The sequence below is a fragment of the Quercus suber genome, unplaced genomic scaffold, assembly GCF_002906115.3.
Source record: "Quercus suber isolate HL8 unplaced genomic scaffold, Cork oak 2.0 scaffold_131, whole genome shotgun sequence".
Classification (NCBI taxonomy): domain Eukaryota; kingdom Viridiplantae; phylum Streptophyta; class Magnoliopsida; order Fagales; family Fagaceae; genus Quercus; species Quercus suber.
In genome coordinates, this window is record NW_027069594.1 from 445,997 (window position 1) to 470,763 (window position 24,767).

General features: G+C 42.5%; 3 protein-coding genes across 3 annotated transcripts; 2 read left to right on the forward strand and 1 right to left on the reverse strand.

Moving 5' to 3' along the window:
• Window positions 1–12,248: 12,248 nt before the first annotated feature.
• LOC112041189 (uncharacterized) lies at window positions 12,249–18,008 on the forward strand. The gene is made up of 2 exons (XM_065776236.1): window positions 12,249–14,180; window positions 14,262–18,008. Exons 1-2 carry the CDS (start codon window positions 12,249–12,251, stop codon window positions 17,574–17,576), a joined length of 5,247 nt encoding a protein of 1,748 aa, XP_065632308.1. The 3' UTR covers window positions 17,577–18,008.
• Window positions 18,009–18,088: 80 nt separating this feature from the next.
• LOC112022508 (uncharacterized) lies at window positions 18,089–19,138 on the reverse strand. Its single transcript, XM_024055120.2, has 2 exons — window positions 19,055–19,138; window positions 18,089–18,972 (listed from the first exon to the last, which is right to left on the reverse strand). The coding sequence occupies exons 1-2, from the start codon at window positions 19,118–19,120 to the stop codon at window positions 18,244–18,246; spliced, it is 795 nt and encodes a 264-aa protein (XP_023910888.2). The 5' UTR covers window positions 19,121–19,138; the 3' UTR covers window positions 18,089–18,243.
• Window positions 19,139–23,431: 4,293 nt separating this feature from the next.
• Window positions 23,432–24,514, forward strand: LOC112022494 (uncharacterized). The gene has a single exon (XM_065776260.1). It carries the CDS (start codon window positions 23,678–23,680, stop codon window positions 24,323–24,325), a length of 648 nt encoding a protein of 215 aa, XP_065632332.1. The 5' UTR covers window positions 23,432–23,677; the 3' UTR covers window positions 24,326–24,514.
• The last annotated feature ends 253 nt before the right edge of the window (window positions 24,515–24,767 follow it).

The following is a 24,767-nucleotide window of genomic DNA, read 5'->3' on the forward strand; positions in this document are numbered from 1 at the left end:
ACATGGAACCACCGAAGAACATCAAGGAAGTCCAATCCCTAACTGGACGAGTTGCGGCTCTGAACAGGTTTGTCTCAAAAGCCACTGACAAGTGTTTACCCTTTTTCAAAATTCTCAGGAAGGCATTTGAATGGACGGACGAGTGTCAAAGGGCCTTCCAGGACCTAAAGCACTATCTTACCACAGCCCCGTTGCTAAGTCCATCCGTGCTAGGAGAAGAACTATATTTATACTTAGTAGTGTCCCCACATGTCGTAAGTTCAGCGTTGATCAGGGAGGAAGAAAAGGTACAGAAGCCTGTGTATTATACTAGCCGAGCACTGAAAGGAGCAGAAGGAAGGTACCCATTGATAGAGAAGTTAGCCTTCGCACTAATAACAGCCTCTAGGAAGTTAAGACACTACTTCCAAGGTCATGTCATCAATGTCATGACTGATCATCCACTCAAGAAGGTAATGAACAAACTTGAAGCTGCAGGACGACTAATTCAATGGGCAGTTGAGCTCAGTGAGTTTGATGTTCAGTACCAACCGAAGAATGCAATAAAAGCCCAAGCCCTGGCAGATTTCATTGCAAAATTCACTCCAAGTTATGAGGACTTGGATGAGAAAGAAGATAGTAAAAGATGGGTCGTCCACGTAGATGGATCATCTACGCTGCATACAGGAGGTATAGGAGTTGTTTTGCAGTCACCAGAAGGAGACAAGCTGAAGTACAAAGTTCGCTTGCAATACCAGACAACTAATAATGAAGTAGAATATGAAGCCCTTCTTAAAGGGTTGGAGTTGGCCAAATCTGTAGAAGCGGACTCAGTACTCGTCTTGGGAGACTCACAGTTAGTTATAGGCCAAGTAAATGGGACGTGTGAAGCCAAGGAAGATAGAATGAAGAAATATTTGAAGAAAGTGTTACGCCTTGTAAAGAAATTCAGGGAAGCTAACTTTGTCCAAATCTCAAGGGAAGAGAACATGGAAGCGGACACTCTAGCGAAGGAAGCCTCTGCCAATGAAGCAATGGACAAGTTTGATGAAATACGATACATGCCCAGCATAGACCTCCCAGAAATGCTACAAATGGAAGGTGAGGAGAATTGGATGACCTCGATAGTATCATACCTAAAGGACGGAAGGCTTCCAAAAGGGAAGGACGAAGCCAGAAAGCTCAGAGTTAGATCGACCAGATACATCCTCATGGACGAGGTGCTTTACAAAAGAGGTTTTTCACAACCATACCTGAGGTGTTTGGCCCCAGACGAGGCGAATTATGTACTAACAGAACTTCATGAAGGAGCGTGTGGTAACCATTCGGGGGCCAGATCACTCGTCCACAAGGTCATCCATGCAGGGTACTATTGGCCAACCATCCAAGCTGACGCTAAGGCGTATGTTAAGGCAAGTGATCAATGCCAACGTTTCAGCAATATTCCTAGGCAACCATCAGAATACCTTACCCCAATGATGGCCCCTTGGCCTTTTGCACAGTGGGGTTTGGATATTTTAGGCCCCTTCCTAACTGGAACCAGACAGATGAAGTTTTTGATAGTGGGGATAGATTATTTCACTAAATGGGTGGAACCTGAACCCTTAGTGAAAATCACACAGCAAAATGTCAAAAACTTTGTTTGGAAGAGCATTGTATGTAGATTTGGAGTACCAAGGGTGTTAATGTCCAACAACGGATGATAGTTTGATAATACACCCTTCAGAGGATTTTATAAACAACTCAGAATCAAGAATCACTATTCCTCACCCTCCCACCCATAGGCCAACAGGCAAGCAGAAGTAGCAAACCGATCCTTGTTAAAAATTATCAAGACTCGGCTTGAAGGGGCAAAGGGAGTATGGCCAGACGAATTACCAGGTGTTTTATGGGCTTATAGAACAACAGTGATGACTCCCACAGGAGAGACTCCTTTCAAATTAGCTTATGGCAGCGAAGCAGTCATGCCCGCAGAAGTGCATATAGCCAGGCACAGGGTGATGAAGTATTAAGATGAAGAAAACAAAGAACAGATTCGTCTTAATCTCGACCTTATAGACGAGCTAAGGATGGACGCGGAGCAAAGAGTAGCAAGTTACAAAAACCTCATGGCAAGGCAGCATGACGCCATGGTGAAACCCAAGTGCTTCAACATTGGGGATCTCGTCCTGAAGAAGGTTTCTTTGGCCACAAAAAATCCGGCCCACGAAAAATTGGGACCAAATTGGGAAGGACCTTACAGGGTAATCAACTGCAAGAGGCAAGGATCCTACTATTTGGAAGCCCTGGACGGAAGGAAGTTAGAGCACCTGTGGAACGTTGAACACCTAAGGAGGTACTATCAATAAAAGGTGATCAGGGACGAGCCATGAGATGGACGAGATCCTTGGACGTTTGAAGTAATGTGTTTAATATTTTCCAGTACTTGCTTATTATTATTGTGTCTTAAGTAAATAAGTATTTTATGCTGCTCATGGACGAATTTATGTTGTATTATGTATTTTTAATTCCCTAAAAGCACAAGCTCTTAAGCATGTGCCATGATTGTGGACGAATGATTACATAGTATGGATTTCTGAATATATATGTATGATTGTATGGGAATCCTCCATTTTCTATGATTCAAAATGATCCACGAAAGGCGAAAGGTCAAAGACGAGTAAAATCCTTGGACGCAAGGAAGTATAGTCTAAAAGCTTTCCTTTAGATAAGGATAAAGCAAGAATAATGAAGGTATGTCCATCTAAGCTCAAAGGCGAGACAAACCTGAAGTGCAATCGTCTACACCATGGACGAACAATATGCATGTGAAAACACCATAGGCCTACAGACGAATCTAACCAACTTAACAATCCAACCCATGGACGAGCATTCGTGGGAAAATTTCATTAAGGACGAGTAAATAATCGTCCTAAACTTGAGCAACAATTAAATCTGCTAAAAAGACGTTATTCATGGACGAACTTTACTTGAAAATGAACATCTCATGATGTTACAGGAAGGAATTCGTCCATATGATCAAGACGAGATAAAACCTCAATAAAAGGAAAAATCCCACAACCACAAAAATGGTATGGACGATATAAATGGAACTCGTTCACAAAGCTTAAGGAATAATCGAATACAATGAACAATGATAAAGAAGAAACATTCATACATTCATAAAATTCAAAGGGTAGACGACCACCGTCCAAAAACCCTTAGAAGAGTAATGAGTACTTATCCATAATACTCGTCTATAAACTTGGATGAAGAAATTGTACTTGAATAAATTTAAATAAATCAAAAAAGAAACAAGTAAAAGCCCAAAACACTAGGGCACTTTTAAACAAAAACATAAAAAACTTTCTGAAAGATGAAGTCAATTTGCTGGGTTCGTCTTCGGATCGTCCTGAGTCACCTCGTTATTGGCATCATCCTCCACATTTACATCCTCAGAACCCGTCATAAGCAAGGAACTCTCTGTGGCGAGGGGGATCTTAAATACATTGAAGTTCAAGTCAGGGAATGCATCCTTGGCATTAGCACGGAAGTCCTCATACCCAACAGCGTAACGGCTGTTTAGACGATTCTTATATTTGTCAGACTTCTTGAAGGCTGATATGGCTTCTTCACGTGCCTTCTCCAAGGACGAAGTAAACTCTGAAACTTGTCCCTCCAAGTATGCGATGCGAGTATCTTTTTCAATAGCATTTGCTTTAAGTTCCTCAACCTCGTCCTTCAGTTTCGTCTCAATTCCTAGCAAACAGTTGACTTCATCTGTCAGCCTGATCGCCTCCCCCTTTTTTAGCAAAACTTCATTGCTCAGCTCCTTAGCCTTCTCTTTTGCCGTCTTGGCCTCCTCAGCAAGTTCCTTGGCCTGACACGTCGCTGTATAAAACTTTGACATAGCCTGTGCATGGACGAATGAGAGTTAGCAAGATAAAAAAAAGCAGCACAAGGACGAGTTAAGGTCCTACCTTAAAGAGGTCATGGACGCCAGAACGTTCAAATTCCTTCACTGACATGTTGCAACATTGGTTAACTTCGTTGTCAATGACGATTCCTTTGAACGTCCTCCACGCATACCCCTCGTCCAACACCAAGTTAGAGGGACGATCTGATTGCTCTGACGGATAAGGCTTCCGAGAGGTCTTAGCTGAAGGTGCAGGATCAATCTGAACAGGATGAATTATCTGGACAGGCTCCACATTGGTAGGAGACTCGTCCAGATTCACCGTCGGAGGAGTGAATTTGGGGACCTTGGGAAGAGAAGTCTGAGTGGTTTTTGGTTTTTTAGGACCTCGACGACTAAGAAGGTCGTCCAGGTCCACAGCACTTGAAATTTTCTTGGACTTCCTCTTCCCAGGCTGGACGGTAGCCTTCTGGACGACTGGAGACACAGGAGTATCCTCGTCCCCACTAATTATTATTTTTTCCCTATTTTCTCTCATTGTAAATATTCCTACAATGAAGGAAATCAGTTAAAATAGTAAAAAAATAAATATATATATATATATATATAATATATATAATAACAATAATAGAGATGGAAATGACAGTTAAAATAGTAAAAAAATAAATATATATATATATATATATAAAATATATAATAACAATAATAGAGATGGAAATGGAGGGAGATGGACAATACTTACTCCTACGAGTAGTTTCTTCGTGGCCTAGATTCTCAGCAGTTGGTTCTGGACCAAGACCCCACGTAGCTAAACTGCTGAGAGTTACTAAATCGTGGAAAGTCCTCCTAGGGAAGGCACATACTTGGTCAATTCGATCCAAGTAAGATCTGTCCAAACGTGGACGAGTAACAGCTGCACCAACAAAAGAAAGGTAGTTAGACGAATGAAAGTTAGAAAGTGTAAGGAATAAAATAAATAACAGGAAAAGAAAACATACTCTCAGGACGAAGGCGACCTATGGGGTTGGTAAAAGGAGGGAAAGGGGCATTACTAACATCTGTTGGGTCCCCAGCCCAGTTTCCAGAAATGATAAAAAACTCTTGTTTCCAGAGCCTATCAGACGAGCTACGGCCCTTTATTAAGCTATAGTGAGAGCCTCTAGATGAGAACTGGTAAAAACCAGCTGACTGTTTTATTTCTGAAGGCTTATAACAGTAGAGGAACTCGTCCACTGTTATAGGACATTCCCCTTCCAGTGCCTCACGCCATAACACTTGCATGGCGACTATCGTCCTCCAACCATTGGGATTAAGTTGATTAGGACCAATACCTAACCTATGAAGAAGACCTCTACAAAATGAATTTAGGGGAAACCTAAGACCAGCTAAGAGATAAGACGAGTATACTCCCAAACCAGAAGAAGGTGAACAACACCACTCTCCTTCCCTGGGCAGACGAGGTTCAAACTCGATAGGAATTTGGTATCTATCTACTAATGTTTTTAACTTAGGAGCGTCTAAAATGGATGCTACCTCAGGTGCACAGTTATATATGATGTTTTCCTCTCCCTTCTCCTCGTCCTGAGAAGGGCTAGGTGGCGCTCTGGACGAGCTAACCCTAGCTCCAGAGGCCATCCTACGTTGCATTTCCTGAAATTCTTCTAAGGAAATGCCAGGAACCCCAAACGAATACTGCTCGTCCAAGGAACTGCTACTAAAACTAGTGCTACCCTCACCACTCTCATAACTTCCAGACGAGACGTCATGATACTCATCTATTTCTCTCTCTATACTACTAGACGAAGACATAACTAAAGTAAAGGTCAAGACGAAAACCTAAAAAGAAGAGGAAGTACCTGAGAACTAGGACGAACGCTAGACGAGAATCTTGGACGAGATAGCAGAAGGAAGTTTATGAGAAAGGTGGAGGGCAAGAAAGAGAATGTGCCTATTTATAGGGCCTAGGAGTAGGGTCAGCAAAGCAATACCATCCACTAAGAAAATGACACATGGCAATCGCGTGGGGAAATGTAATCGATTTAATCGCTTAACGAATTAAACCATGACACGTGGCTATATAAATGGGATAAAATCCCTATAGTATATCTGGACGACGCCCTGGACAAAGGGGCAACTGATGGATAACAAAAAATTACATCTATGGTTCGTCCAGATGGGTCGTCCATAATGAACGGTTAGCCAAACAACCAGGCCATCTCCTATTCGTCCAGATATCTCGTCCTTGGGATGTTGGACAATTGATTAAACTTCAGGGAATCAAGTCGAAAGAATCGTCCATGTGTAAGGTGCATGGACGACCACACAACGGCGCGACAAAGAGTCGTCCATACGCAGAGGGCATGGACGACTACGCAACACTTAGTAAATTTTGGAGCGGTTAATCAACCTGTGTTCATCACCGCCAATCCCTCCCACGTATGTAACTTCCAACGACGGTTATGATTTCTATAGCCATTGAGGAGGTTACGTCCGGATTCCAAGATTCTGGGGGAAGTTATTGAACTAGTAACTGCCCTAGAATACCCTATATAAGGACCAGTCTTAACCATACAAAGGTATGAATTTCCTGAGATTTTACATTGAATAAAGTTGGAACTCCATTAGAAGGGAAGAAACTAACTTTGTCATCGGAGGGTATTTGGCCGGTTTACCCCGGTCACCCTTTGACTGTTTTCTCTCTTTATAGGCCTTTGCTAACGCCGTAGTCCACCGAAGCCGAAGTGTTCAACTAACTGATTCCATACATCATCATATATATTGTACATTTTTGGACCCTTGTAAACTAGATTGTTTAACCTAATTAATTAACCAAGTGAATACTTAAGTTTATTATTTAGATCTAGGTTAAAACAAAACAATCATATCATGCAAAGCAGCGGAAAATAAAGAATACAATGATATGATCATCTAGGAAAACCAAACAAGTAAAAAACCTGGAGAAGATTTAACCTAACTATACTCAAGGTAAAAAGCAAATCCACTATGAAAAAATTGAAGTTTGTACAATAGAACTTAGACCACTAGCATTCTATTACTTCCTCAAGTATAAAATTTACTACCACGATCCCATAATAACTCCGAGTTCACGGACTACTTCTTTCCTAGGCCTTAGCAACAACACAAGCTCACCTACTAGTGACTTTGAGACTCCACTCAAAGGTTTTGAATCTCCTTAGACGTTGATCTTGTAAACAGCAACTTCTACCACACTAGATCTTAAGATTTTTCAATGAATAACATCGGTAGAAGACTTTAGAGAGCTTTTGGGTACAAAACCCTAGATACAAAAGAGGCACACTCCTCTCTCTCTCTCTCTCTCTGAAAAGCCCTATGAAAAACGTGCTTAGGGTTTCCTTTATATACTAGGAGAAATAGATCTAAAACCCTAATCCATTACGGGCTTGAACTGCTATTTGGATCGATCGAACCAGTTAGTTTCTGAACTCTTCTTTCTGCAGCTTGTATATTCTTAAATCTTAACTTGTATCACCTTAAGCATTGTCTAATACTACCTATAAACTCTAAGATCTATATCTAGACAAGTTTGTGTTCATGATTTGCTAATTGTTCTAAACTTTTAGAACCTTAAATATATATATATATATATATATATCAAATCCTACTATATATCTATGCAGTTACTTATAACTCTAGATCCTTCCAATCAATTTTGTTTTCATCATTAACAACTAAGCTGTTTTTCTTCATTGGCCATACATTATATGTAAATGTGTAAAAGATTTTGTTAATATGTGTTCATTATTAATATCTAGACAAAGAATGTATCAACTATATTAGATGCTCCAACATCTAAGATTACTAAGAGCATATTCAAATGGCAAAATATATATTACGAAACGATTATTTATATAAGTTATAAACTAGGGTTGTTCACAGGTCGGGTCAAGTTGGGTTTATACTCAACTCATACTTGACCTAATCATATCAAGTGTTGAAAAACAAAACTTGTCATCGACTGATCAAAAAACAACAGCTTGACCATAGGGTTTGCCATGAGTGGTGATCAACTTGGGTTTGATTGGGTCATCAGGTTAAGGTTATTTTCTCATACCCAATAAAAACTTAAGGTTTTCATTAAAGTATTTAAGTGCATTATTTAATAAATTATTGTATTTTAAAGACAAAGTTAGTGCCATAGAGTTATAGATGGTTACCTCAAGTGGTTACAAAAACATTCAAACATTAAGACATGTATCAAATAATCACAAGCTATATGGGAACAATTACCTCAAGGCAGTTACAAGAGGCCACCATGCACATGGCAGTGGAAATCAACCAAGAATCAACATTTGGAAAGAGGAATTAGGCATAATCGTTGAAGCCACAAGTATAAATAGAGACTCATTCTACAAGAAAAAAAAAAAAAAAAAAAATGAGAATACACCAAAGAACAATTCTAAGACCATTTGTACTCATTTTCTTAGGATACCTGGTAGTTCTTAGATATTTGCAAAAGATTGTGAGTCACTTCCATTGTAGTTACAATCTTATTTAATCAAGTATTGGTTAAGTTTGAAGCATTATTAAGTGTTTCTTTGTGTTTGGTCGGGATTTTTGCCTACTTTGAATCAATTTGATGTTAGAATAAAGACTTAGACTTTAATTTGTTGTGCTGACTGTGATCATGATTTAATTCAAGCTGATTTACTTCGATCTAGTTGACATTAAGAAGATGCACTTCACTCCAATTTAGTTCACCTAGGTTTATTTCTAATCAAATCATTTCAACCTAACTTGTTTAGGAATAATTTACTTTGAACCAATTTAGTTTACTTTAAATCAATTGTAGTGAAGACAACTTAGGCTTAGGTCTCAAATTTAGTCATTTTGGAACAACTGATGATGATACTAGAAATCTCAGTTGATCCCTCATCCAAGTTGGTGGACGGCCAACGAACTTGTGAGCTGACCTACAAAGGAAGAAATAAGGAGAAAAGGATTAGGACATTGGGGTGGTGCTAGCCAAAGGGCTTCCGATGGCAAGGTTAGTCACTTAGAGCAAACGCATCAGTAAATGTAAAAATTTTCTTCTATTTTACACTAAAAACTTACTTTTTCTATTTTATATACTTATTTTTACAAAACATTCACATCAGTTTATCTATTTTACACATTTATTCAATAAATTATTCATTCTTTTACAATTTTTTATTATTTTCTCACTCACTACCCCTCTCTTAGAAACCCAACACTACTAAAAAAATATATACACAATTATTGTAGTACTTGTGCATATCTCAACATTTTTTTTATTTTACAACATTTTTTTTTATTTTACACTATTTTGCACTTACTGATGCAAGTGCACGAGGAGAAAAAGAAAAAGTGAAAAACCATGTCACAGGTGTATATGAATATAGTGAAAAAGAATTGCATACCTACTATGGAGGTGAGTGGTGGCTTTCATTGTTTCATGCTAGTCTCGTTTGATGACGTTGGAGACCTCTTTGATGGTGCGGTCATTGTGAGTAACGTTTGTTTGCATTTCCTATTGGCATTAATGATTATCGCAATCAGTGGCTGTTAAGCTTTGGCTATTACTATTCATTTGTTAAGAACATTTTTTTTTTTTTTTTTTTGGTTTCCATTTGTTTGTTAAGAACATTGACTATGCCCCTACATCGTTCATTAATTTGGACAATGATATCTTGGTACCCTTAGTATACATTTTTTTTTTTTTTATATTTATTAATGTTAACTTGTGCTTTTCTCAACCAAAAAAAAAAAAAAAAGGTGAGGCATCTCTCGAAAGGTTCTTTAAAGTGAGGTACCTACCTTAGAGAGCGTTTAATAAGGTGTTTTGAGCAACAGTTTTCAGTGTTTAAATAACATTATACGTATTTTTACACACTTTTTCACCTACACGTATTTTCAAAAATTACAAACAACGTTACTAAAACAACACTACTAAACGGCCCCTAGTTTCTACTCAAACACTACGCTTACCTTCTTGAGAGAATCTTCTTGTTGATTATTATTATTTTGGGCATGTTTTAGAAACCGTCTCCTTACTAAAGTGAACAGTCACCTTTTTCTATTTTTGCATGATATTAACATGATAACATCAGTTTAAACTTGAGTAAATTTCACTTTATAGCTTGAAATTTGTTGTGAGAAAATTAGTAGGATGAGTTCTAATTAATTCAACTTGTTTAGATTTTTGTCGTTGAATTATTAACCTGGGTTCAAATCCTATTTATATTAAAAAAAAAAATAATATATATATATATATATAAAGGATAGAAAGTAGTAGAACAATTATTGAAGGGCGTGTATCATGTGGAAGGCCTAGTCATCCGTCTTCAAATCTCAAGACGAAACCATGGTCTATGTCTTTTTTCATTAAATTTTTCCTAATACAAATATGAACAATGACTTGCAAGTTTCAACCATTCCACACTTACCTAATTGCTTAAATGTGTTCTTTTTTAATAGTACTAGTGATTACTCTCTTGCAAGTATCAACAAACCACAATTGCTAATTGCTTAAATGTGATTCTCGACCACATCACACATTCACACCCACCCCACCCTCCCCCCCCCCCCCCCCTTTCCCAAAAAAAAAAAAAACCTAGTTATTACCCTCTCTCAAAGGAGAAAGTCTAAGGACACAAAAAATTTGACAATTAATAATGTGGTATATTATTATTATTATTATTATTGTGGTATATTATTAGTAATAAGTAAAAAAAAAGAATAATGTTAGTTGGGTCTAGATAAGGAAAAATTATTTTATATCAAATGATATTATATTATCCGTATCAAAATCCAATAAACGAGAGGCATGTGTGCAAAAATAACTATCCATTAACACATGTCTTTTATTTGTTAGTAGGTTAGTTATTTTTTACTGATATGTCTCACATTTATTGAACTTTGATATCGCTGACATGATATCATTTGATACCAAATACCTTCTCTTAAGTAAGAAGTAATAAAAGTTTGTTAATTTAATTGATGTGAGAGACGTTGTTAATTTTTTTTTTTTTTTTTTTTTTTGGGTGTTCTTAATATTACTCCTCCTCTACCACCATATTTATCATCACTAGCCTTAATCGTCCAAACATGGTCTACCAAACCTTCTTTACCTACCACCAACTGCATCCTATGCCATACATCAATTAATCCTAAGAGAAACCAGATGCAGGTCCATTGCTCTTAACACTCCTCGGTTGCACGCCATCACAATTGGTGGAGTAAATGATATGTATGCCTATAGAATACGATTAAACTATAACAAAGCAAGGTAAACGTGACATTGAAAAGATCCCGTTAAATTAAGATTCTACGTTTGGCGAACCCAAAAGTCAAATCTGGATGGGAAAATTGGCTTTTACTTCTTAACTTGAAATCAAATCTTGATTAAACTTGTTTCTCAAAAAAAAAAAAAAGTCTTGATTAAACTTAGAAGAAATCTATTGATTTTAGTAAATAAAATACATGAGAAATATTATATGAATATCATTTCACAATACTTTTGTGGGGGGAGAAAACCAGCCCAGCTTATTCGGCCCAAGGCCCTAAAAGAGGAACATTCTTCATCCGAGGAGATGAAGCCTTCAGTCGGAAGCCCACGCCAATGGGGGATGCCTGGAGACGAACACGTATACCATCCGAGGAGATGCTCATACGTCCGAGCAGTCATGAATCCTCGGATCCGAAGAGGTTTGATCAAACGCGAGTATGGGAGGTTCAAGTGATCTATTTGACAAGTGTAAGGAGGGAGAGGAACCTCGAACACACATGAAGATAACAGCAACAGGGGAATATCAAGGAGGCGTACTTCAACCACCACATTTAATGCCCTGTACCTACCTTTCTGGCCGCATTTATGTGGACAGGACACCTGAACGGTGCTTTCTCAGCTACCGCCACTCACATAAGGCTAAAGGTGGGATGATGGGACATGTACTCGAGTGGATGCCTGGATGATGAACAAGTGGACGGAGGAGATGTAAGAAGGTAATGCTATATAAGGGAAGGGTACCTCTGATGGAAGGGGATCGAAAAACAGGAGAGAGAAAGGGTACCTTAGATGGTTGTAGCTCCAGCAATTGTAACCCTTGATTATCAATGAACAACTTCTCTTCGGACAGAGTACTCATATTAGTCCGAGAGCACATTAATTCAACTTCTCTCATTGGTGTTGCTGTTTAATACTGTCATTTTCATTATTTGCCTAGCCCTTTCGCCCACTCTCTACAAAATTTATTGTTTTGGGCTCAGAGGGTTCCAAATCCATACCTCCTTGGGCTTGGGCCGCAAAAACTGACCCTACAATTAGCGCCGTCTGTGGGAAGAGCTTGTGCAAGAGTGAAAACAACAGTTGATGATGGCGGGACAAGGTGAACAGCAAGCAGAATCCAGGGCGTCCCAACACATGGACCATTTCGCCAACCTGGAGGGAAGGCAAAATCGTGAGGGTAGCGTACACACAGTGCGCCTTAGCCAGGGCCAATCGCAGAGCGGAATTCACATGTCCCATGCAAAGGGGAACCGCGACTTGCAACTGGAAATAGAAAAACTAAAGAGAGAGCTGCGCCATGCAAAGAGGAAACGGGCTTCCTCGTATTCTGAGGATGATCTTGATGATGAGCGAGATGTCTCTTATCAGCACAAATCCAAAACACCAGCCAGCGAGTCCTACACTTGTGAGGAGGAATCCCATCGTAAGAGACAACGTAGAAGTCCATCACACGAGGACATGGAGAACGATGCCATGAACAGGGCTTTGAACCAGATATCTGAGTCGCCTTTCACGCGCAGGATAGAGGGGGCTAGACTCCCTCGGCGTTTTAACCAACCAACGTTCACCATCTATAATGGTAAGACTGACCCCGTGGAGCATGTGAGTCATTTTAACCAAAGGATGGCTGTCTACGCCAGAGACGAAGCCCTGATGTGCAAGGTTTTCCCTTCCAGTCTAGGGCCTGTGGCCATGAGGTGGTTTGACGGTTTGAAGGCAGGCTCCATCAACTCCTTCAAAGAACTCACTCAGGCATTCGGTTCCCGTTTTGTTACATGCCGAAGAGCGGTCAGACCTGTTTCTTCCCTGCTATCCTTATTCATGCGGGAAGGTGAATCCTTGAAGGCATACTCAGATAGGTACTGGGAAATGTTCAATGAGGTGGAAGGTAACAATGATGCAATGGCCCTCAGCACATTCAAGCTCGGCCTCCCTACTGATCACGGTTTGAGGGCGTCTCTATCTGGCAAACCGGTTGCAAACGTGCGTCAGTTAATGGACCGCATAGAGAAGTATAAGAGGGTTGAAGAAGATCAGCAGCAGGGCAAGGGAAAAGACAAGGTTATCTCTCAGGAGAGGAGGGATTCGCGGTCGGACCGCTACAATTACAATAAACCGCGAAGGGATTTTGCCGGGCAATTGGGATCGATGAATCCTCAACCGGTCAACGCCGTGTTCAAAGAGCCAGTACACCAGGTCCTGGAAAAGATCAAGAATGAATCGTTCTTCAGGTGGCCGAATAAGATGATAGGAAACCCCGAGAAACGCAACTATAATCTCTACTGTCAGTACCATCAAGACCATGGGCACACCACGGAGGATTGTAGGAGCCTGTGGGATTACCTGGACCAACTGGTCCGCGATGGTAAATTGAAACACCTCCTGCACCCCTCCAGTGGCCGAGAGCAAACGGGATCAGGGCCACGCAGAGATAACCTCCCAAAGCCGCCGCTAGGGACTATAAACGTCATCCTCGCTGCGCCAGGAAGAACAGGATCCTGGCCATTGAAAGTTATGTCGGTAGGTCGACCACCCGCAGGGGAGTCAAGCCGAGGGCCTAAGAGAACTAAGTCTGGCGCCCCGTTAGTCATAGGATTCTCGGACGAAGACATGATTGGCACTACCCAACCCCATGATGATGCACTAGTTATCACCCTCAGGATAGGAGGGTACGATGTAAAGAGGGTGATGGTGGACCAAGGCAGTGCTGTGGAGGTAATGTATCCAGACCTCTACAAAGGACTAGGCCTAAAGCCCCAGGACCTGACACCGTACGATTCCCCCCTCTTGAGCTTTGAAGGAAGGCCTGTCGTTCCGAAAGGCCGGATACGCTTACCAGTGCAGTCTGGCACCGAGGTGGTGGAGTTAGATTTCATAGTTGTGGATGCATATTCGCCCTACACGGCACTCGTGGGTAGGCCTTGGATCCACGCACTGGGGGCTGTGCCCTCCACTTTGCACCAAAAGGTCAAATATCCGTCAGAAGGGCAGATACGTGAGATCCGAGGGGACCAGTCTGTTGCTCGTCAGTGCTTGATAGCTGCCATTCAGCGTAAGACCCCAGCCGAGTCCTCGGACGCAGCCGGGAGGGATTCATAGCAACTACAGTTTCGGGGATTGCCCTTTGAAGAGCCAAATGAAAGCGCCCAATGTGAGGATCTGACAAAAGTGGTCTTCGGAGATGATCCTGATAGGTTCTTTCAAGTCGGATCTCAGCTGCCACTTCAAGAGAAGGAAGAGCTGATAGAGTTCCTTAAGCGAAATCTCGATGTATTTGCCTGGAATCCCTACGAGGCCCCAGGGGTAGACCCGGAGTTTATATGCCACCACTTGAAGGTGAGTCCACTGGTCACCCCCAAGAAACAGCCCATTCGGCGCCCATCCAAGGAGCATGCTGATGCAATAAGAGACGAAGTAGCGAAACTCAAAGTGGCCGGGGCTATCAAAGAAGTTTTTTATCCCGAATGGCTGGCAAATACTGTGGTGGTGAAGAAGAAGAGTGGGAAATGGCGAGTATGCGTAGACTTCACGGATTTGAATAGGGCATGCCCCAAAGATCCGTTCCCAATGCCAAAGATAGACCAGCTGGTCGATGCCACTGTCGGCCACCCTCGGATGAGCTTCCTAGACGCCTTCCAAGGCTACCACCAGATACCATTGGCCCTAGAAGACCAGAAGAAGACCGCATTTGTCACCCCTATCGGCAACTACCACTATAAAGTAATGCCGTTTGGCTTGAAGAACGCGGGAGCTACCTACCAAAGGATGATGACGAGGATGTTCGAGCCACAGCTGGGCAAGAATATTGAAGTTTACATAGATGATATGGTGGTAAAGAGCAAATTTGTAGCCGAGCATGTGAAGGACCTTGAAAGTACCTTTGAGATCCTACGAAAGTACAAGCTACGATTGAATGCTTCTAAGTGCTCGTTTGGGGTAGGGTCCGGAAAATTTTTAGGATACATGGTCACGCATAGAGGAATCGAGGTCAACCCCGACCAGATAAAGGCCATCAATGATTTACGAGCTCCTCGGAATCCCAAGGAGGTTCAGAAGCTAACCGGGATGACCGCTGCCCTCAATCGGTTCATCTCTAGATCAGCAGACAGGTGCCGTCCTTTTTTCTCCCTACTCAACAAGTGGAAGGGGTTCGAATGGACTGAGGAATGTGCTTCTGCGTTTCAGCAACTCAAGGATTATCTGGCTCGGCCACCTATCATGTCCAGTCCTGAGCCTGACGAGGTACTGTTCGCCTACATCGCCGTAGCTCCCTATGCAGTAAGCCTGGTGTTGATACGATCGGATTCTGGCGTACAAAGGCCTGTTTATTACGTAAGCAAGTCGCTGCATGAGGCCGAGATTCGCTACCTGCCTCTGGAGAAGGCTATCCTAGCCGTAGTGCTGGGCACACGGAAGCTACCTCATTACTTCCAAGCCCACACGGTCATCGTTCTCACGCAGCTCCCACTCAAAACTATACTACGGAGTGCTAACTACACCGGTCGGATTGCCAAGTGGGGTACAATCTTAGGGGCTTTCGATATAAGATATATGCCCCGCACATCGGTCAAGGGGCAGGTCCTCGCAGATTTGGTGGCTGAGTTCACGGAGCCCAAGTTAGAAGAAGCAAGGCCCACATCGGACATGGATGAAAAATCAGTTGGCATGATCTCCCAACCGAATCCCTCCCATTGGGAAGTGTACGTTGATGGCGCGGCAAACCAAAGAGGATCTGGAGTGGGGCTGGTACTAATATCCCCCGAGAGAATCACCATCGAGAAGTCATTAAGGCTGGACTTCTCAGCAACGAATAATGAGGCGGAGTATGAGGCTCTACTGATGGGAATGACAATGGTCCGTAAAATGGGGGGAAAGTCCGTGGAATTGTTCTCGGACTCAAGATTGGTAGTAGGTCAAGTACAAGGCGAGTTTGAGGCAAAGGACGAAAGAATGCAGGGGTACCTGGGTCGCGTTAAACAGCTGCAGTCAGGGTTTGATTTTTTCAGTTTGCGGCACATCCCCCGGAGTGGCAACTCACATGCTGACTCCCTGGCCACGCTAGCCACCTCTTCGGCACAAAACCTGCCGAGGATCATCCTCGTCGAAGACTTGCGTAGGCCTACAGAGGCGGTGTCAGGGGCAGTCCAGGTTCACCAGGTCAGAGCTGGGCCGTGCTGGATGGACCCTCTAGTCAGATTTCTCAAAGAAGATGAATTGCCTGAAGACAGGGGAGAAGCTGATAAAATTCGAAGGAAGGCGACTAAGTTCTGGTTGTCCGAGGACCAGAAACTGTACAGACGCTCCTACTCGGGGCCATACTTGTTATGCATGCATCCCGAAGAAACTGAGACATTGCTAGAAGAGCTGCACGAAGGAATCTGTGGGAGCCACACTGGAGGCAGGTCCTTGGCTCACCGAGCCCTCACTCAAGGCTATTGGTGGCCCAACATGCAAAAGGAGGCACATGAATACGTTAAAAGGTGCGATCAATGTCAGCGCTTCGCCCCCAACATTCATCAGCCAGGGGGAAACCTTAATCCGCTATCTAGCCCATGGCCTTTTGCCCAATGGGGCTTGGATATCGTGGGACCCTTCCCCAAAGCTGTAGGAAACAAGAAGTACCTTCTGGTCGGAACAGATTACTTCACCAAGTGGGTCGAAGCTGAGCCCTTAGCCAATATCAGAGACGTTGATGTGCAAAAGTTCGTGTGGAAGAATATTGTCACCCGGTTCGGAGTTCCTCACACTCTCATCTCGGACAACGGCTTGCAGTTTGATAGCAGGGCATTCAGGAACTACTGCAGTGAGCTGGGAATCACGAACAGATACTCCACTCCAGCCTATCCCCAGGGTAATGGACAGGCAGAAGCCGTCAATAAGGTCATACTGAATGGCTTAAAGAAGAGATTAGATGACGCGAAGGGCAAATGGGTGGACGAACTCCCGCACGTACTCTGGGCTTACAGGACTACGCCTCGTAGGTCTACTGGGGAGACCCCCTTCTCAATGACCTATGGGGCTGAAGCTGTCATTCCTTTGGAGACTGGTTTCCCAACGATGAAAACAAGTTCATTCAGCCCGGCCGATAACGATGAGCAACTACAGATGGGCTTAGACCTGATTGAGGAAAGAAGGGAGAATGCAATGGTTCGGCTGGCACATTACCAGCAGAAACTCAGGCAAGGCTATGATGCTAACGTAAGGCTAAGGCCACTAGAGCCTGGCGATCTGGTGTTAAGGAAAGTTGTAGGCACCGCAAAGAACCCGGCTTGGGGAAAACTTGGACCCAATTGGGAAGGACCATATCGTATCACCTCAGGAGCAGGCATTGGGGCATATTTCTTAGAAGATCTAGATGGTCATGTAATACCGCGCCCGTGGAATGTAAATAACCTCAAGAGGTACTTTTATTGAATAAAAATTTTCTTCAACCGACGTGTCAACTCTCTGCGTAAGGTATTTTCTACAGTGTTTAAACTTAAATCCAATCATGCCTGTAGTCCTCGGACCAGATGATCTGGGTTAGTTAGCACTCAGTGACTTTTCTAGTGTTTAAACTTAAATCCCGCCACGCCTGTAGTCCTCGGACCAGGTGATTAGGATTGGTCAGCACTCTAAGATCCCTAATTGCGTTTAAGCTGATTCTAATTTATGAATGTTTTCCTTCGCTATGTTTAATTAGAAACCTAGGGGTAATAACCTACGTCTTGTTTGGAAGGGAGTGCGAAACTCGCGTATGCTTTTATTCTAAACACTGCTCATCAACAGCTCTTATTCGGCCTATCCTTTTTCAGCATTAGTTCTTATTACTCACACCGCCAGTACGATGCATTAGTCAGATTACTTACATTATTGTTGTGTCACAATTGGAATGTATGATTGTATGAACGCCAACAGTAAATAATAAAGCATGTACAAAAGACATCAAGGATAAATAGGGGGTCATTCCATTTAAGAAAGGAAAAAGTACAATATCTTAAACAGAAAACAAAAATACAAATGCAAAAGGAAAACCCTATGTGTCTACTCTTTTGCGGGAGGAAGCACGGGGTCAGCAGCTTGGCCTGTCTGAGCAGAGGCTTTAGGAGGTCTTTTTCTCTCCGCCGGACCCTTGGTCTTTTCCTTTGGCTGTATCAGCAGGCTGATCTTTGGCGCCTGGCTGACCAGTTTCCTTACCTGCCCCAAGGGTGGACGGAGGAGCCTGGCTGGTCTGGCTTGGCCGAGAAGCATCATGAGGCGGGGGAGCAGAGGACTCGTCCACTGGGATCTCTCGGATATCATTTTCGTAGTAGACGCTCCCAGGTAACCTCAGGAGGGAGTCCGAGGGCACTCCAGCTGCGTCTAAGGCTTTCTCCCAGGTTTTGTCGCAGTACTCGCGACAAACTGAAGCAAACTGCTCAGTGAGCTGCTGTGCTGTCTCATCTGCCCCCAGCTGGTACGCCGCCTTCTTCTCGGCTTCAATTGATTCCTTGGCCAATTGAACCTTTTGCTCGGCTGCTTTGGCGTTCTCTCTAGCTTTCTGCAGCTCAGCCCTGAGGCCTTTTACCAGCTCTCGTTCGGTGGCTAAATTGACCTCTGTGGCATTCAGCTGTTTTCGCTGCTCCTCGGCTTGTTTTTCAGCGTTTTTAAGCCCGGCGTCAAGGCTCTTATTCTGGGAGATCACCTCTTTGAGCTCCTCAGACACCTTAGAATGCTCCTCTTTCAGCCTCCCAAGGGATGCCTCCGCCTCAAGCCAGGACTGGTTTGCTGCTTGGGCCTTGACCCAGGAGTCCTTGCTCAAACCCTCAGCCACGTAGACTTGCTGAGTAACCTACACGACAACACTTTCAATGTTAAAAAGAGAAACAAAACCAATTAGGTATAAAACTTCAACTCATAAGTGGCGCACTCACCATGGCTAGGTCCCTCTTAAGGGACATGAAGAGCTCCTGCGGGTTGAAGCGCCTGTAGGACTCCATGTCGTGGGGGAGGAGGAGTGGTTGCTGCAAGGCCTCGGCGACATAGCCTGCCCTCCCTCCATCATAATTCCTGAGGGAAGTGTCCCACAGGATTGGAGCGCCATCCAGCTCCAATCTGGGGGACCAGATTCGCGGTCCTCCCCTCGGCGGACGTCTGCCACGAAAACCTCTTCTCGACTTTCGACAGACTGGGCCCTGTGTGCTCGGTTGTCCACCTTCTGCTGCTTAGCCCCTTTGTCTAGCGGCACTTGTTTTTCTCCGACCTCAGAGTGTTGTCTCTTCTTCTTCAAGTCTGGATTGGGCTTCAGACTTGGGTCGGGAACCTGCGCAGGCGCTGGAGGCAGTGTCACCGTTACTTTTGATGTTCCAGCCCCTTTCTGCTCGGGCTTTTTCCCCCTACCTTTCATCAAACTCCTCAAGTCCATGTTGTCGTCCGAGGAGCTTTCAGAAACGGTAGCTAACAAATTAAGTTGAACGCCGGAGTGCTTGTCGGAACCCTCCTCGGCGTCCGAAACCTCTATCACTCGAACGTCTCCTGAATCCTCGCCCTCAAACTTGAATCTATCAATCTGCTCCTCTAGCGAGGAGGTGGAAGAGCCAACCCCTTCGCCTTCAGCCGCCTGTACGAGAGGGACTTGCTGGAGTGGTTGGACGAGAGGAGGTATAGCTTGGGGTCGTGGGTGTGGTACGGGTTCTAGATCATACGGAGCCAAAAAACCCTTCCAACCAACGTCAATACGAGCAAGGCGATGGTCCCCTGAACAATTGCGTTGCCGACCGGTTGGTAACCCTTTGGATATCCTGTGTAGCCCAGAATCAGGGGTGCTGATCGGAGCTGTCCGTCTTCGCTCACGAAAATCTCAGATCTCAACAGGAAGTTGAGGGCGGCGACGTTCGTAAGGCTTAGCCGAGGAGATACGTTGTTTTTATCTGTTTCAAGGCACAGCAGAGCTATGTTAGGGACTCAAAAACAGTATCACAAAAGAAACCGAAAACGATTAAAATACAAGGACTCTAAGCCTATGGTTAGTGTGCCTAAATCTAACATGGCCCACCTGGCTTTCCACGCTTAGTCGGGCAGTGATGGCCGTCATGCCATGCACCCGAGACGATCACATAGTCGTCTTTCATCCCTTTGTTGGATTTGGGGAGGCAAGAAATGAGCCTGACCACGTCCGACCGGGATTTTAAGTAGTACCCCGCGTCTTGCTGGCTGTGGCATTCGTACAGATGCACTACATCGAGCCAGGTGAGGCCCAATCCTAGGTGGAGGTTAAGGTGTTCAATGGCCCCTAGAATCCTAAACATGTTGGGCGCGCACTGCCAGGGAGTGATCCTATGGTTTCGGAGATAGCTAGTAGTAATGGGACCCATGGGGATGGTCATCCCCCTTCTTTGAAGGCGATAAGAGGAATAACTACTTCTCCCGTCTCCCGGTCCGTTAGAATTTTTTCTGGGGGCAGTACCTCACACCCACGTTGGGGGAATGTGGTACGTGGACCTAAATGCTTCTAAACGCTCAGGGGTATCCACCATGTATTCGAGTTTTCCCATGATGCTCAGTTGACACTGATGGCCGAAGAGAAAATTAAAAGATTTGGTGAACGATGACTCACCGGGATTAAATCGGAGAGAGGATTTCAGGCTTGTGGGAAGGTTTTTGATGGCTCTCAGGAAGCCTGAAAGCAGCGATTGGGAGTTTTGGACGGAGCGGTGCGTCTGTTCTCTCTGGAGCGTCTGAAGATTCGCGAAGTGAAGAAGAAATAATGTCCTCTGAAGCTTTATACGGGGTCAAACGAGGGGTCAGGGGCACTCCCGCCCAAATTTCGAAGAACAACCTCAGCCGTTGGATCATTTAATCACCGTTGGATAGGAAGGGCGAAGCGTCACCTGGTGCAATTAATGAGGCGCCTGGGGAATAAGGAAGCCGCAGCGACATTAATGAAGCAGCAGTGCCTATACTTATACACGTGTCAATTCAAGTTTGCCTGTTTACAAGCTTTTGCCCCAGGGGAAGTCAAAATCCTACTTTTTCTCTTCGGATGCGTACGAAAAACTACAATTTTGAGGGGCTAATGTGGGGGGAGAAAACCCAGCCCAGCTTATTCGGCCCAAGGCCCTAAAAGAGGAACATTCTTCATCCGAGGAGATGAAGCCTTCAGTCGGAAGCCCACGCCAATGGGGGATGCCTGGAGACGAACACGTATACCATCCGAGGAGATGCTCATACGTCCGAGCAGTCATGAGTCCTCGGATCCGAAGAGGTTTGATCAAACGCGAGTATGGGAGGTTCAAGTGATCTATTTGACAAGTGTAAGGAGGGAGAGGAACCTCGGACACACATGAAGATAACAGCAACAGGGGAATATCAAGGAGGCGTACTTCAACCACCACATTTAATGCCCTGTACCTACCTTTCTGGCCGCATTTATGTGGACAGGACACCTGAACGGTGCTTTCTCAGCTACCGCCACTCACATAAGGCTAAAGGTGGGATGATGGGACATGTACTCGAGTGGATGCCTGGATGATGAACAAGTGGACGGAGGAGATGTAAGAAGGTAATGCTATATAAGGGAAGGGTACCTCTGATGGAAGGGGATCGAAAAACAGGAGAGAGAAAGGGTACCTTAGATGGTTGTAGCTCCAGCAATTGTAACCCTTGATTATCAATGAACAACTTCTCTTCGGACAGAGTACTCATATTAGTCCGAGAGCACATTAATTCAACTTCTCTCATTGGTGTTGCTGTTTAATACTGTCATTTTCATTATTTGCCTAGCCCTTTCGCCCACTCTCTACAAAATTTATTGTTTTGGGCTCAGAGGGTTCCAAATCCATACCTCCTTGGGCTTGGGCCGCAAAAACTGACCCTACAACTTTCATAATAAATTATTATAAGTGGTAGCTTCTTACTGCTGATAATAACCCACCACGGAAAAAGTAATTTCAGATGTGAGTTCTTATTAGAACTAGTAACAACTTATCACTTTAAACTTGTTGTGAAAATGTTATGAACGTAACATTTCTATAAATAAATAAAAAGTAATTTAGATATTAAAAAAAATTAAAAATCTTCATTAAATAGATACCATAAATTTAAACTCACAACAAAGTTGGATAAAAAGAGTTAAGATAGAAACAATATATAACTTTTTTTTCCTCTCTCTGATAATTTGATAGTTATAAAAAATTGAGATATTTGAACCTTACATACTTTTGTAAGAAATACTATCAAGATATTCCAATTAAATTATAAAACTTTGGACAAAATAATATTATTTCGTAATAAAATTGGTTTGAATTAGTTTGTTTTAAATTCTTTAAAAATATAATCATGACTTTAAAAAATATTTTAAATTAATGGTAAAAGAAAACTTATATTTTAAATTGAAGCAAACAAACATGTGTACAAGTGGAAAATCATTAAATGTTTTTTCTTGAGAATCAAAATCATTAAATGTTGAAAAGGGTTATAACATACCTTTTTCTTCATATACTTATTAATGATTCATTTCTTTTTCTTTTTTTTGAAACAATGATTCATTTCTTAGGAGTTGTAATGTAAGGTAACTACATTTAATTTCATTTATAGTGCTATTTTTTACCGATAATTAAAACTTCCTTTTCTTTCATAGTAATTCTAGAGATAAACTTTTTTGTAAAAAATTTTTACAAACTGTTAATGTAATAAGTGATTATTAGTAAATAAAAAAAATGATATTGCTAGGAAGTGTTGATGAAAACCAATAAAAAATTAGTCACATTAACAGCTTATAAAAATATTGTAAAATAATTTATTGTTGTAGTATTACTCTTTCTTTCACAATCAAAAAACAAAATCATTTTTGAGCCTGTAGTATTGTTGAATAATTTCCATTCAATTTTTTAATTTCTTCCATTCCACTAAAAACAGTAATTAATTAAAGGAATATTCCTATATTTAATAAAAGAATATTCAAATAAAATAGACATAATAATTGAGAATTTTTTTTTTTTGAGAATTTGTTAGAGAATATTTTGTCTCTAGATAATAATTAAAAATACTACCATACAAAAATAACTTCCTAAAAAAAAATGTAACGAAAAATCTGGTGAGGTAATGTGGAATGGTCCAACAAAATCCTTCAAATTTTCACTCTCTCTCTCTCTCTCTCTCTCTCTCTCTCACTCACTTCATTTCACATTAAAAAATGTTCATATTAAACTCAGTAGTCACATTGCGAGATGTATTGCTGACCTTACACGTGTTGTAGGAGAAAATCAATCACAACATGAAAATTCGGTATAAAAATTAGGATCTCCTTCAGCAATTGGCATCTTAGTTCTCGATTCTCGGCATCTCCTATTAGATCCGCAACCCAACTTGTTTTTTCATCCAACGGTTCCTATTGATTCTCACACTCACTCACCTCCCCCATAAATCATTTGCCAGACTCCTCGTACACACCCCCACCAAAAACCAAACACACACAACAAAAAAAAGAACCAAAAACTTTGAGGTTTTTTTTTTGGTTTTGGTCTTGGTCTTAGGAGAAAATAAGAATCAAAAAGAAAATGAATATGATGAATGCGTTAGATTCTCCTTTAGAAGCACTTGCTCTTGATTATATTAACGTTGGTTTTCTGACCATTGTTAATAATTTGTGGACATGGGTAGCTGTTATAACGGCTGCCGTTAGTTTCTGGAGGATCAGAGTAGCCACCGGCGGTGCCGTGGCGGCTACTTCCTCCGACGAGTCTTCATCGCCGCCGCCGAGGTATGATCAAAGCTCAATTGGGTCAAAGCCGGTTTCAGAAATAAAGGTTCCTGATGTGCTGCTGCCACGTGATGATGAGCCAGTTTCAATTTCGGGTTCGGGTTCGGACTCGGACTCGGGAATAATGGAGGTTGAAGACTTTAAAGCTGACGGAGTGACCAAGGGAGTGAAGTTTTTTGCTGTGTACTACGAGGAAAATGATTGTGGGGAAGATGACGGAGAGTTAACGGCGGAGGAGAGCGGTGTTGACGGCGCCGTTAAGGTGGGAGAGTGGTGGGACAGTTGGGAGAGAGTGTTGAGGATGAAGATGGGAGAGATGGGGTGGTACAAGTATCAGGACTTGACGGAGCTTAACGGTAACGTCGTTAGATTATGGGACAGTAGTTGTGCAAGTACAAAGGAATTGGAGTACAGCTCAAAGATGATAAGTTGTGGTGTGTGGTAGTTGGGAAAATAATAATAGGAATTGTTAGAGTTCTCTAGCTTTTGATCTTGATGAAGAAGAAGGCTATCACAAGTTAAGTTGTATATATATTTTCTTGGTTGTAATGTAATTACAACTAATCTTTCCTACCATAAATGCAATTAATGGTTGCATTATTCATCAAAGAAATTCTCACGGATTTGGTTAGAATACCCTGTTTTTTTTTTGGTTTAATTATTGTTTATGCTCCACTCTACTTCTCTCTTTTTCTTGTTAATATAGTTTCTTTGTAGAAAATAACAAAATAGATTTTGGTCTACTTTGTGAAATATGCATTAAACAGAGTAATTGGCTGCTTGAGCCTCCGATAGTGGCTGTGTGAGTGAATGACTGATTTTGCAGTGTGTATTGAAGCTCTTTGTAGTTTGTGCCATAGTAAGTAGCTACTGTTCCCAAATTCTAA

Coding starts and splice junctions, on each gene's coding strand:
- LOC112041189 (XM_065776236.1), top strand. CDS start 12,249: ATGGCGGGACAAGGTGAACAGCAAGCAGAATCCAGGGCGTCCCAACAC. Junction 14,181..14,261: donor AGATCCGAGGGGACCAGTCT/GTTGCTCGTCAG, acceptor AGGGATTCATAG/CAACTACAGTTTCGGGGATT.
- LOC112022508 (XM_024055120.2), bottom strand. CDS start 19,120: ATGGAGTCCTACAGGCGCTTCAACCCGCAGGAGCTCTTCATGTCCCTT. Junction 18,973..19,054: donor TTAAGAGGGACCTAGCCATG/GTGAGTGCGCCA, acceptor GTTGTCGTGTAG/GTTACTCAGCAAGTCTACGT.
- LOC112022494 (XM_065776260.1), top strand. CDS start 23,678: ATGAATATGATGAATGCGTTAGATTCTCCTTTAGAAGCACTTGCTCTT.